The sequence below is a fragment of the Channa argus genome, chromosome 17 (genome assembly GCF_033026475.1).
Source record: "Channa argus isolate prfri chromosome 17, Channa argus male v1.0, whole genome shotgun sequence".
Taxonomy (NCBI): Eukaryota; Metazoa; Chordata; class Actinopteri; order Anabantiformes; family Channidae; genus Channa; species Channa argus.
In genome coordinates, this window is record NC_090213.1 from 3,688,198 (window position 1) to 3,702,500 (window position 14,303).

The 14,303-nt window shown below is 41.4% G+C and overlaps 1 protein-coding gene across 1 annotated transcript in view; it reads left to right on the plus strand.

The window, feature by feature from the left end:
* Positions 1 to 14,303, plus strand: part of LOC137102608 (intraflagellar transport protein 172 homolog) — a 29,743-nt gene continuing 15,440 nt past the window's right edge. The window contains exons 1-22 of the mRNA XM_067482281.1: positions 1 to 227; positions 499 to 642; positions 843 to 955; positions 1,055 to 1,094; positions 1,656 to 1,721; positions 1,868 to 1,947; positions 2,092 to 2,179; positions 2,393 to 2,607; positions 2,700 to 2,823; positions 3,068 to 3,163; positions 3,545 to 3,706; positions 3,811 to 3,864; positions 4,119 to 4,222; positions 4,997 to 5,082; positions 6,072 to 6,184; positions 7,465 to 7,632; positions 8,400 to 8,536; positions 10,366 to 10,473; positions 11,184 to 11,268; positions 11,667 to 11,759; positions 12,154 to 12,231; positions 12,898 to 13,146. Of these exons, the coding sequence (XP_067338382.1) occupies positions 189 to 227; positions 499 to 642; positions 843 to 955; positions 1,055 to 1,094; positions 1,656 to 1,721; positions 1,868 to 1,947; positions 2,092 to 2,179; positions 2,393 to 2,607; positions 2,700 to 2,823; positions 3,068 to 3,163; positions 3,545 to 3,706; positions 3,811 to 3,864; positions 4,119 to 4,222; positions 4,997 to 5,082; positions 6,072 to 6,184; positions 7,465 to 7,632; positions 8,400 to 8,536; positions 10,366 to 10,473; positions 11,184 to 11,268; positions 11,667 to 11,759; positions 12,154 to 12,231; positions 12,898 to 13,146 (2,442 nt within the window). The 5' untranslated portion in view covers positions 1 to 188. The remainder of the gene's footprint in view (positions 228 to 498; positions 643 to 842; positions 956 to 1,054; positions 1,095 to 1,655; positions 1,722 to 1,867; positions 1,948 to 2,091; positions 2,180 to 2,392; positions 2,608 to 2,699; positions 2,824 to 3,067; positions 3,164 to 3,544; positions 3,707 to 3,810; positions 3,865 to 4,118; positions 4,223 to 4,996; positions 5,083 to 6,071; positions 6,185 to 7,464; positions 7,633 to 8,399; positions 8,537 to 10,365; positions 10,474 to 11,183; positions 11,269 to 11,666; positions 11,760 to 12,153; positions 12,232 to 12,897; positions 13,147 to 14,303) is intronic.

Sequence of the window (14,303 nt, forward strand, 5' to 3'; positions counted from 1 at the left end):
CAAGTCCCCGGTAACTAAGGAGATCTCGGTGATGTTTACTGCGAAGATGTTCTCTGCTAACAGCTAGCTCCTAGCTCGGCTCGGCTCGGCTCGGCTCATGAAAATGTGACTACAAACTACCGTATCTAGCGCATTACTGCACTAACAACATTCGTCCATGTTACGAGCTTCCTAAAAACCTTCCGAACATGCAACTGAAGCATCTCAGGACGCTGTTAACGCCGCAGGTGAGTTAAGCTAACGCTAGCTGACGCTGTCACACAGTCGGAGTTAAAAAGTGGGACTAAGTAATGTTCGAGATAAAACAGGAATGACAAGATGTAACGAAGCGTTAACTTTCTTTTGTCACTTCGGCAGTTATGCGATTTGACCAATGCAGGTTTAGCTGGTTCCTTGACGGCACAGCTGAAGTCCTAAAGCCCATGGACCTGTTCGATAATCCGCCCACGGCATCGTCTCGTTCTCGCTTCTGACACTATAATGTCTCTGCTTTCATAGGAGGGTCCTGCCAAAGTGACCTGCATGGCCTGGGCTCCGAACAACACCAAGTTCGCCGTGTGCACTGTGGACAGAGTGGTGCTGCTTTACGATGAGCAGGGAGAGAGGAGAGACAAGTTCTCCACCAAGCCCCTGGACTCCAAGGTGAGACAGGACGGCAGGTAGCTCTGCTGATGTCTCTAATGCATCAAGTCAGATTTGCTGTGCAGGTTTCAATTAATCCTGAAACAAAAGCTGGTGGACTGATCCTCTGTGAATTACATCAGTGTGGATGTTTATTGCCTGACACAAATACGCTGATTGTGTAATAATATTAATCATATTCCCATTCAATCTTTTGTCAGTATGGAAAACAGAGCTATGTTGTGAAGGACATGGTTTTCTCACCAGACTCCACCAAAATTGCCATCGGCCAGTCAGACAACATCATATTTGTCTACAGAATTGGAGAAGATTGGTAATGTTCTTTTGACTGAATGTGTTTTGTTATACCGTATATGTTCACGCATTAAACGAATATTTATTATATTCTATTGATTTTTGTCTTCTTTCCCAGGGGGGACAAGAAAGCAATTTGCAACAAATTTGTTCAGACGGTAAGTGAACACAAGTGCAGCGCAGTCAATATGTTTAGATGCAGTATTTCTTTGTGTTTTGATGTGTAGCATTCTTTACTGTAATTTTATTAGAAATATGTTCCAATGTTAATTTTTAATGTGGAATGTTCTGGTGACACAGAGTCATTGATCAGCACACTCCAGCTTTAATAACAAATACAAATAAAAAGCTTCCTTTATTCAATTTATTCAAAATGCTGCTGTCCACGTGACTAAATTGTCATGTTCCGTAGGTGTTCGGGCAGATTTTAGGCCCTGAAAGTTTGGAAACTGATCAAAAGTAAAGATTCCAAACCTTTTAAGTGAAATGCTACAGAAGTTAAAATTGTCTGCTATGACCGTATTAAGCCATTAGAAACCTCCTGTATGCTCAGGACATTTGTTGAGGCATCACACCTTCAGGGTAGTTTACTGTATCTGCTTCATCCCACTGGCTGATGTTTCTAGTTACATGTTTGAATTTTCAGCTCTGTAACATCTTTGTCATGAAGCATCACATATACTTTTTCTGATCATGGTATTTTATGTGCTGTACTGCAGAGTGGTGTAACCTGCCTGCTTTGGCCTGCAGAGCATGCAATTGTGTTTGGACTAGTAGATGGCAAGGTGAGTCCGTAGCCTTCAGCACTTATCAGAAACATGCTGACAGAGATCATATAGTACAGGTAGCATCACCAGGTGTGTCTGACACATTTGTATGTTTAAGTGGAAGTTTTGAGTGTGAATTTCTATGTCTCTGACTTCATTTACAGGTTCGCCTTGCAAACACTCAGACAAACAAGTCTTCAACCATCTATGGCACAGAGTCCTGTGTTGTCTCGCTGGCATCCAAGTAAATAAGTATTTAATACATAGTACAAATATTTAATACGTGCAGCTCTGATCAAAACCTAGTTTATAGCATCGTGTGTATTTGTCGTTCAGTGTCTTTCTCAAAGGTTCGGTCAGTTGTTGTAAAATCTCTGTTGTGTGTCAGTGTTTCTGGTAAAGGCCTCCTGTCCGGCCATGCTGATGGGACGGTCGTACGTTACTTTTTTGATGATGAAGGCTCAGGGGAAACTCAGGTAGCCACATCCTCACACAAGATTTATTCTTTTCCTTATTTTATAGCTGTATATTTTCCTGTTTTTACATAAATTATTTCACTGCCCTCTCTTGTAGATTGCGTGTTGTTTTGCTACGACCTTATTGACATACAGGATTTAGGGTTTATTTCCTCTTATTGCTGCTGTAAAACAAACATACACCCACTCACACCTTAACACACTGTGACACAGGGGAAGCTGTTGATGCACCCGTGCCCACCCTGTGCCATGGCCTGGGGTACAAACAGCATCGTGGTGGGCGGCTGTGACAAGAAGGTGGTGGCGTACAGCAGAGAGGGTCGTGTCCTGCAGACCTTCGACTACAGCCGTGAGAGAACAGAGAGAGAATTCACTGTGGCTGCCTCCAGCCCCAGTGGGCAGTCGGTCGTGTTCGGCAGCTATGAGCGGTCAGTAAACGCTCTCTTAGGTTCATATCTACACTTAACTACCTGTAAAGCGATTGCAGGACGTTTCAGGTGACAAGTTGTTTCTTGCCCAGGTTGCGGGTGTTTAACTGGGCTCCGAGGAAAGGTGTGTGGGATGAAGCCAAGCCTAAAGAGATTCTTAACCTCTACAACATCACCAGCTTGGCCTGGAAGAAAGATGGATCCCGCCTCTGTGCTGTAAACACTCTCTGTCGTATTATGTTATTATTATTACATGTGCACGTGGACCTTCAGGTCCCCAAAGGATGCAGGTTTTAGTCTGATGTTACTCCTGGAGTAAACAGCTTGTGGCACTGAAATTCTAAAACCTTATGATACCACTTAACTCCTCTGCTGTTACTGTCACATAAAAAGAAAATCATCTATTTTAAATGTGTTTTAGGTTTTTTAGTATGTTTGTGTTTATTGTGTGTCTTGACAGGGGACACTGTGTGGAGGAGTGGAGCTGTTTGATTGCTGCCTGCGAAGAGTCAATTATAAAAAGAAGTTTGAGATGACCTATGTGAGCCTGAGCCAGGTAAAACCAGTCAGAAACAAGAAAAAATTAAAACTTAAATATCTGTCTCAACCATAAAACTTCCAACTATTGGTAAATGGGAAATAAGGGAGCAGTCAGACAAGCTAAGGACCAAATGAACAATTCCAGGCCTCACTTTGAATTCTGCCTCTTGTCACTAAACAGATTATATGAATTTGACCATATTCCGGTCAAATCAGTCTCTGAATTTCATAATTAGGACATGGACAACAGAAATTGAGGATTTTTCTAGAAACCATTGTATTTGCTTAGCTACAGCATGTTCAGGTTTTCAATTAATGAATATATATATATAATAAATGTGTGTTTTTCTTCTTGTATCTACTTTACGTCCCTCATTTGCTTTTCCTCCGTGTCTAGGTGATAGTGAGGAACCTCTCCACAGGTACTCGGGTGGTCCTAAAGTCCTACTACGGGTATGAGATAGAAGGAGTCAAGATCATGGGCAAGGATCGCTACCTGGTGGCTCACACCTCTGATACTCTTCTGCTGGGAGACCTGCTGACAAATAAACTGAGTGAAGTAGGACTTAAATCATTGCTTACGTGGAACTGACACATTAACTCACTCACCATAGTATCATCCAGCCAGGCAGAGAGCTTGATTCATCTTCTCACTTCTTTCAGGTGCCGTGGCCCAGTTCTGGAGGAAATGAAAAGTTTTTCTTTGAAAATGAAACAGTAAGTACACACAGAGTACAGCACATAGTGGACTCTCTACACACACTGTGCAGGTTGAAAACATAGTATTTGCATGTAAAGTCTCTTATCCACTGAAAGTTTCACCACATGATATTTACTGAATAATTAAGTAAAAGCAGTGACGTCTACCAAGAGGTTTTGATTTCAACTCTTGTGAATTTGACTGGATAGCGACCCCCCTCCATCCCAACACCTCCAGAGTTTTTGTATTTGACTGCATTGTGTGTTTTCAGGTGGGCATGATTTTTAATGCTGGAGAGCTGAGCCTGGTGGAGTACAGCAACAACGAGATCCTAGGATCCGTCAGAACCGAATTTATGAACCCTCATCTCATCAGGTGGGTGTAATTACACAGAAGTACACCAATTGAACAATTGTCCTGTTCCATTGAACAAACCTGGATGAGGGAGTCTGATCACTGACTTACTGTTGTTGTGATGTCAGAATTGTAAGAATCCCAGAAATCTCCCAATGTACAAATCTTTGTTTACTTTCTGGCTCAAATTCCCCATAACACATTGAGGTTGAGGCACAAAATTTCAAAATAGAGCTTTGAATAATATTTGAATTTTAAAATATGCATATGTTGTTGAATGATGTTTTACAGATTATTAGTACATTTCCAACAGTAGAACCAGACAGAATAATCCCATAGTTGGACCACAGTCTGTCATCGTTCCTGATCAGCTACTTCCAGCTCTGTCCACTAGATGGCTGTATTGAGCTGGGCAGAAATCTCAGATCACACTAGTGAGTGAGTCTGCTGGTGTATGTTAATGTATTCAGACCTGTCAAAAGTGACAGGACTGACAGTCCCTTGGTGACTGACTAATGGTTGATTGCTGTTGAGACGAGCAGGTTTCAGAATACTCTGCCTGCTCCTTGCCTCTGGCTGGACACTGTAGCAATGACAACATCATGATCAGATGTATCCTGGGATTTCAAGTGTGAACAATAACAGCTGAAGCCAATTATGCAGAGCTGAAGCTGGATTTAATACTTTTTTCTATTTAATCACTATTGAATTCAGTTTTACTCAGTGCTTTAGTGGTTTACCAAGTTGTTATTTACACTAAGCTGTGTGTGTGTGTGTGTGTGTGTGTGTCTGCAGCGTCCGACTGAATGAGAGGAAGCAGAGAGGAGCTGAAGACAGCAAGAAGCTTGCTTATTTGATTGACATAAAGACCATTGCTGTCGGTAAGGATGAGTATGAGGAGTGGGCTCATTGTGGTGCTGTGTTGGAGCCAACACACTGGAGTCAGTCATTTTCCTCAAGCAACAAAAAAATACATAGATCGTGTTTACGATACACTGTCTCAATGAGGTTTTTTCAACGTGCAGAAAACTCTCCTGCCTCACGTCTAAATTCAGATATGCTCAGTTTAGGGTTTAACACCTTTGCATCACGATCTCTATTTTCATGGCTCACTAATTTCCTCACACTGTCAGGGTCTGTGGTGCAGTGAGAAATGAGCTGTTTCTGGATTTGTTAGTAGGATCAATGTGCTGTTTGAAAAATCTAGCATATCACCAGCCTCAACCTTTAATGGCAACTGCAGTTTTAAATCTTTAGCGGATGACAAGTTTTGGTTCAAGGCCTGAGCAGCTTGCTAAGTGGATTTTCAGATCAAGAATCCTCAGCACCTCAACAAGTAACAGTGAGTCACCACTTTTGATCAACAGCCCTGTCAACTCTTACAGATGAACATTTTGCTGTGTGGGGTCTGCAGCTTTTCTAAGTCATTATAGGACATCTGAAAATTGTAGGATGCTGATGATGTTGCCATTAGTTTGTTTTTATTTCCATGAATCATTAAGTAATGTCTGAGTTTGTCTATTAACCACACAGATACTGTAGTTTTCACATTAGTCACGCCTTTGCCTGTCATTCCTGACCATTAGATCAAACTCCTAAACTGCTACAAGTACAATAATTGCAATAAATAATCCATTAAACTGTATCATTTCCATCCCCTGAGTGGACCATATCCAGTTTTAATTAAAAATACAGTCCACATATCTGCAGACTGATATCAACTTGATTTTAAAGTGCAGAAACTGCTCACTGTGCCCGATACAATCGTGGATAATTAAAAAATGACTGGCTGATATCTAATCTTGAATAAAAGGCCAATTTTAGCCGGATCCATTGTTCAGTTAACCCACCATTTCTTTTCTGCCCACAGTGGACTTAGCTGCAGGCTACAATCTGGGAACCATCAGCCACGACTCCAAGATTGACTGGCTGGAGCTCAACGAAACCGGACGCAAACTGCTGTTCAGGGACAAGAAGCTGAGGGTGAGAATGAAACCTCAGCACCCTGAGGGATTGAAAGAGTGGAAACAAGGGGATTGAGGCCTAAAGGCAGAGAGAGCAGATGATAGACACAATGATTAGTACAGCAGTAAGTAAAGTAGAACAGTACATACACAAAGGTCAGGAGCATGTTTCAAGTTCTGTCTGCTCCCATCCCCCCAAACATGCCCTGTGTGTGTGTGTACGTGAGAGTGTGTGTCGTCGTCCAGGTTGAATGACGGCTGATTCATCATTTTTACCACAGAGGAGCCATAAATTAACCAAGAAAGGTTTAATGTAAAAATGTTTTTATTGTGGTAATAAGATTTGTAAAACCCACTTTTCTTAACAATGTCAAACACACAGAGCATAATTATCTCTCATTCATAACTGATCATAGAATTTATACTTTTACTCAGAGACTTTATGTCGTTTTTGAAATAATCAAATTCTAAGCTTCGTGTGCACAAGACAACACAGTGTGAAAAAGTTTCCCCCATTTCTGTCAGTGTGGCCACAAGCACCTGGCTCAGACCCTTTACCTCAACAATCTGCCTGTGAGAACTGAGAAAAAGTGCCGTTTTACATTCATGTTCTGGGATTTAAACACGCTTTTAAAATAACTTGGACTAAAGGCTGCTCTTACTCACTGCATTTAAAGTTGGCCAGTTTAACTCCAGGGTGAAACTATAGATAGAGCATTATTAAAAATGCTGGAGCGGGAGATATTAAGGTAGCTGATTACAACAGCGGGCAGCCTCTCATACACACGCGTACATATTAAGTGCTGCGGGAGCTACTGTAGCTTATAGAATCTACATAATCTCAACTCATCAAGAACATTCACATGGAGCTGATAGGCCTTAATCAGCTTTGTTCAGGACAAAGCAGTGTAGCCATGCTGATGGGAATTTGAACTTTCCGAGACAGAGAACGGGACAATGAAGACAATCATTGTGTACATGTGTCTCAGCGAATGCAAGGACAAACTCTGCCTTGAGTCTTTTGGAAATTCTGCTGTGCAAAAAGATGCTTGGGAACCTGGACTGAACTAGATCTGTAGCAAACACCGTCTCTGCTGGTAGCTACAGTTGCTAAGACAATAATGGTCTCGTATTGAGCAGGTGTCAAGTTTTAGTAAATCTACTTCAATCAATTCCTATGGAATAATCAGACTTTCCATTGTGTCTCCAAACACTGGACTTTACTTTTAACAACATTGTATTTGATGAGGGTGATTTTAAGGATTTGGATGTCTGTACCTTCTTTGTCCTCTTCCTCAGCTCCATCTCTATGACATAGAGACCTGTGTGAAGACCACTCTGCTGAGTTTCTGCTCCTATGTCCAATGGGTGCCTGGCAGCGATGTGGTGGTCGCCCAAAACAGGGGAAACCTCTGCATTTGGTACAGTATCGACAGTCCAGAGAGCATCACCATGTTCCCAATCAAGGTGAGACTATTTCCTGTTTGTGTGTGTGGAAAAAACGAAACACGTCTATCAGGTTACATAAATGCATTAAAAAGGCATAAAAAAATCAAAGGTAAACTGGGGTCTGTGGTGGCAAAAACTGCAAATGCAGCTTACAAATGATATTTATGCTGAGGTTTATTCAGCAAAAGAGAAACACAGCAGAGCAGGTGTCAATCAGATTGACGAGGCTTTACAGGTTGTGTTTGGCCTTTTAACCACTCAGCTCACAGCCGAGTTCACACAGAAGGACAAAGGAATGAGTCAACGCAAATGAACCTTCCAGAACATGCAGGTGAACACGGTGGTCAGCTGAAATAGTTATTTAGATACTTGACTGAAATAAATGTACCGCACGGTAAAAGTAAAAAGTACTTACAGTATCTAAAATGATCCAGAATGTTCTCTGTCTGTGTTATAATGCTTTATATAATTTGATTAATTGTACTAATTCATCAATGTGCAGTAAGTTGGATGGTATTTTTGTGGTTGGTCAAATTGAACTTGTTGTAATTATTTTATGTGTGTTTAAAAGTTTATTCTCTAACATCATCATCATTTATACAAAGCTGATAACGTGTATTAATAATTCACATCTTAATCTGTGAAATAAGTGCAGCTTCACAGCATCAAACAAAAAGCTCAAGTAAAATACAGTTTGCTGCTCGTGTAACTGTACTTTATACTTCAACACTGCAACATCACTCGCTCTAAATCCAAATGAAGCTGGTGTAACTTCTTTTCGTCAGGGGGACATTGTGGATCTAGAAAGAGCTGACGGAAAGACGGATGTGATTGTGATGGAGGGGGTCAACACGGTGACGTACACACTGGACGAAGGCCTCATTGAGTTTGGTACGGCTATCGATGATGGAGACTATGACAGGTGGGTTCGGACCCACCACTCACATTAACATCTGACATGATGAATGCTGTGAAGTTTGAACACCCGTCCGTGTCTTCATGGACTCACTGCTTTTCTGGGTCAGAGTGGCTGTGACAGCAGGGCGAGCAGAACAGGCCAGATGTCCTTTTATTCAGCAGCTTCCTCCGGGTCTTCTTAAGGGTTTCCTCAGCACCAGGCCAGCTGGGAGATAGAATCCAGGGCCTTAGTGTGCCGCGATTTCAACGCCTCCAAAACGATCCTCTCGTGGAGTCTCCTTATCAGAGGCTGAAATTGCTATGTCTGACCTCTCATTTAGGAGGAGCAGCAGCTGAACTCTTCACTCTGGCTCTGAACTCTTTTTGTGGAAACATTTAAAAGTTTCATTACTTGTCTTTCTCGTTAGCAATTGACCACCAGTGCAGCAAGATGTCTTTACGCCTTTAGTCCCAAAACTTATCAAAGTTCACTTAAGACATTTCATTTACAAACACCTTAAAGTGGGATTATCTTGAGTCCCTGCAGTGCTGCATGGGACAGGTACATACAGGTACTATGTTTAACTGCTGTGGCTTTAAAACCTTTAAGCTTCTAAAATGTGGATTTCAATAGAAATGTAAATGATCTAATCATTTCAGTTGATTAAATTGCCACTCACAGATGTTATGCTGTAACATTTACAGCAGTCCTCAGTCCTTAGATCAAGGACATTTACTATGTCACCTTACCTGCGTTGTCTCTGCCTTTGTTGCAGTCGATGATGTTCCACAGCTTCTCTCCGCTTTAGCACCAGTATCAAGGCTGCATCACCTGCTGTGTGGTTCTGTGTGATGGTCATTTCCACCTGCTGGCTGCTATTTACTGAGCTTAATATCAGTTTTGGCTCTTATTAAGCTGTTTTTAGCTTTTCCAGTTAGGTTGTTGTTAGTATGTGCAGTATGATGCAAAATATGAGTTAATTATTTAATTTATGATATTACGTTAAGTGTTAATAAAACTAACTTTTGTGTGAGTTGGGACGTGTGCACATGCACAGTATGTTTGATTATCTTCATGGTTAGAAATAAAATTGTGGAACTTATTAAGTTTGGAGCAAACAGGTTTTTGCCTTTATGACTCATAGGACATAACAGAAAAAAAACAGGTTGGATTTTCATAAATGTGATATGAAGAGAAGCTCAGTTGCATGGAAATCATAATTAGGCGTGTGGACAAAAATTAATCATCAAAACCAGTTTGTTTGGGTTGTAATTTGGTGAGTTTTGGACTTTGGAATACTAATCAAACGTTTTGCCTGATATGCTGTGTTTTCTAATTCAAATGGAAAGAAGAAGCTGAAGAATTGTTCTCTGACCCTCCTGTGTTGTCCAGCACTGTCCCCTCAAAAGGACAAAGTTAACGTGTCCTTCAGAATGTTCCTCTATGACCCAGACTGTGTTTCCTGGTCTGAACTGCTTCTCTGACGACCTTCCAACCCCTTCCAACAGCAAAATATGTTTTCAGAGCATTTAATGAATCCATAAATGTGTAAACGTGGAAGTGGAAAACACATGGCTGCAGCCTCCAGGACACCGTGTCAGCCCTGCCACTGACTTTTGAATAACTTATGCCTCAGATTTTGCCCGAAGGCATTGAAGCAGAGCAGATGTGAACTGTAGTTTGAACCCAGGTCTGTGTAATGAATACACAAGTCTGATGCTGCTGCTGGTTTGTGTTTGTAGTCAGGATACAAATGCTCTCATGTTGCTTGTCACACTGCATCTCCGACATGAAGAAGTGGAGAAAATGCTCTGTGACATCTTTGTTTTTGGCCTGTGTGTGTGCATCTACAGAGCTTCTGCATTCCTTGAGACACTGGAGATGTCACCAGAGACTGAAGCAATGTGGAAGACACTCAGCAAGCTGGCTCTTGATGCACGGCAGCTGCACATCGCAGAAAGGTCAGCAAACACACGCGCACACACACTAACACACACAAAGCCCTTTAAACTAATGTCCATGTCTCTGAGTTAATTACATTCTGTGTCAGTCTTATCTCTGAGACTGGAGACAGAGGAGACAACAAGGGCACTTTCATCACCTGCAATAAGAAAAGCCCACTTTTAGAGACACACACATGCTGTGTCCCTGCCTGACCTCCTCCTCTAACTTCATTAATCATCAAAGACATTTTTCTTTAATTTCATACACATCATATGCATTTTTCAACCTCTCTCTATCTTTATTTCTCTCTGTTTTGAGAAACGTTTCCGCCATTAATAATGCATACGCTGTTCGTTAGGCATCAGGCTGATTTGCATAAATCGGGTAAAGAAACGATTTTGTCTGGGGTGGGTTGGAAGAGATGTTAATGAGGGTGGGAAGCAAGACATGGAGGGACTTTTAAAACTTTTTTTTCTTTCATGACTTGTTCATTAATCTGATGCAACTGTTCAGAGAGAGTTGGTAATAAAGTGGCCAAATGCAAAGATGTGCTTTTTCATTTCTCAGCCGCTCAGACTGCAGCTCATCTAAAGGCTAATTAGACAAAAGCTGGAATTTATCTCCGTTCATTAAGTGAATCGTTTTCCACAGCATTGACCAGTATTTCCTTCGACCATGTGACTCTCTTCATGTTCCTCATGTGGTTGCTGTTTTGTCTTGTTTCTAGGTGTTTTGCTGCATTAGGTGACGTCTCAACTGTTCGTTTCCTCCACCAAACCAACCAGATTGCAGACAAAGTTTCCCAGGAAATGGTGTGTTTCAGATCAGCACACACACACACACACACACACACACACACACACACACACACAGATCATACTATATAGACAGACAGCAGATAAAGACCTATGAAGAAATTCTAACATTTTTGGATTAATGGCTAACTACCAGTTTTCTACACTAACAGCTTTTTAAAAGCTGAATAATTCAATATTGGATTTAAATATTCATGTTTCTCATCGAGGAAGATGAAAACCAGAATTTGGAGCACAGGAGACAAAAAAATGGCACTGGAATCAATATTTATGAAATTCATTGCAGTTGAATCTCAGGGAAGAAATGAGAACATTTCCATTTATTCCCTTATTTGTCTTGTACAGTGCATTTTGTTCCTTAGTGCCATGTTTTTCTGTGTGTCTCTTCTGAGTAGGCAGGAGACGGGACAATGTTCTACCAAGTCCAAGCTAACGTGGCGATCCTGGATAAGGACTTTAAGCTGGCTGAGATGCACTACATGGAGCAGGTAGGTCAGAAACCCCACTGTGTTCAGTATGATGTACAAAGACAGCGTGGAAGTTCAAATCCGCCTCTGTACCCTTTAACTTGTGCAATTAATTACTAAAGAATTTTAGTTCAGGTTTTACAACAAACCCGATGCTGCAAAAACTCAGCAATTCTAACAATCTGGTTATCTGTTCATTATTTAATATGCATTTTTTGATATGTCTAAAAAAGATCCAATTAGCTTTTAGTTCCCTTTATTTAATCAGTTTTTGTTAGTAACCATCTGTTGCTGATCAGATACTTGGCCTGTGAGCAGGGATCTTGATTTGACACATTGTATCAAGGAGTCCAAAGAGTCGACTGGTGTTTGTGCAGCACTAAGCCGAGTGTTTAATATCTGCTTTTTCCTGCAGAATGCCATCGATGAAGCCATAAAGATGTACCAGGATCTCCATATGTGGGACGATTGCATTGCTGTGGCTGAAGCCAAGGTACCCGTCAATGAAGACTTTTACCTCGTAATTACACAGTTTTCCTGAGGACGGTTGGGTTGTTGTTTCTCATTTTAAGAAACATGTTGTGGAGACGTGTAGAGCAGTTACTGAAACAACAGCTATTACTGCAGAACCGATTGATGGCAGGAGCCCACCAAGGACCACGCTTCTCTGTTCCACAATGGCTGTCAGTACATACTTTATATGTGGGTCCTGGATCTGTGCAATTTCTGACTGCAACAGTTTGCTAAAGGGATCCAGAACAGGTCTAATTATACCAGGAATGCTGCTTGCTTTCATGTGTTTCTTCTCGAGGCGTCAAAACATAAATTACTGACTTGATTATAGCTTCATCGTGTTCTTGTTGCTTTGAAACCTCACTCTGAAATTAAAATGTGTCAGCCCTCAGCATTAATGAATTAATGAGTATTTGTTTAACAATCATGAGGCTGCAGTGTGTAACAGTCACTGATTTCATTAAAGTCAGATCTACTTATTGATTTCACCATTGATTATTCAGTTTGTTTGTCATTTGTTCATTCTTTCAAATGTCAAAATGCAGAAGTGTCATGATGCCCACCACAGTTATCCAGACCTTAAGGTTGACATTGGAGAGTTGATTCTGACTAAACATAACCTCGCTCTCCCCAACAACAACGTTAGGGCCACCCGGAGCTGGAGACCCTGCGTGTGAACTACTACCGCTGGTTAATGGAGACGTGTCAAGACGAGAAGGCCGGAGAAGTGAAGGAGAAGGAGGGAGACTTCCAGGGCGCCATCAACCTGTACCTAAAGGCTGGTCTCCCTGCTAAAGCTGCCCGCCTTGCCCTCAGCCAGCCAGACGTCACCAATAACAGAGACGCTGTCAGTCGCATCGCTGCCAGTCTCATCAAGGGAGAGTTTTATGAGCGGGTGAGTGGAATCACTTCTGTCTGTGCGTTTCCAATGTAAAGTAGTAAAATATATTTCTCTCCTCCTCTACTTTCCTTTAACTCTACCTTCATTCAAGTCTTTCCTTTTATGCCTCGTCTTCCTCCTCTCTTCTAACAGATGCCAGGAGTAGAGGGGAATCAATAGAGGAACAACAGTTTTCTGTATTTTTTCAGTTTGACACTCTGTCTCCTGCCATCTGTCTGTTATTTCTTTGTAGCTTTTTCTGGAGCTGATTGTATGAGTTCTTGTTTTTTTTATAGCCATCTGTGTTTATGTAACAGGTGAGAACGAGGCTTGGAAGGAGAACGAAGCCTCGGAGCAAAATCTGTTGAGGTGTCCTGATGGTGGATAGCTTCATAATTTTAGGTGTTTGAAGGCTGATATGGATGCTACTAATGTACAGCGTCACTGTAACATTGTGTATAGTTTCTCCACTATGCAAAGGGGAACATGTTCTCTCCTGCATTTTGCTGGGATTATTATTTAAAACACTGCACAAGAAAACTTTCCTCCCCACTGAAATCCATCTTAATGAAGCTGTTTTTCTGGGTCAAGCCTGGTGCTAAAAGGAAGAATAATTTAGAGAATGAAAGAGTTGGACAAGTTGAAATTAGGATGGAAATGAATCACTGAGGAAGTACGTGGGGGGAGGATTTCATATAATGGGCACTGGAGTTTGGGCTAAATTACTTTGTTTCAGAAGCCCCTTCTGAAAGTATCTCTTGTCAAATATTTGATGCAGTAATTGTGATTTTAGGAAGGTCATTGTCTGTATGTTCGAATATCACAGCGTAGAAAGAAATGCTGAGTTTGTCCAGTTAGTTCTTACATTCAATACAGCCTTTAAGAAAGCTGCTAAACAGTATCGAGTCATAGCCTACTATTGTCTGCAATAAGAAAAACACACGGTTTGGCCAGAAGTAAGTGGACACCGTAACCTAACAGCTGAACTCCAGAACGACTCCTCTACCCACTATGAGCTCCATAATAAACAGAGCTGAATCCCCTTTCTGACAGTTTCAACTTCAAAACTGAGAAGTTATAACCTTGTAAAAGTAGAGTTCGTGTAGAGCTGCTGTACTGGATTGCATTAGTGTACATGTATGCAGGTGTACCTAATAAAGTGGCCAGTGAGT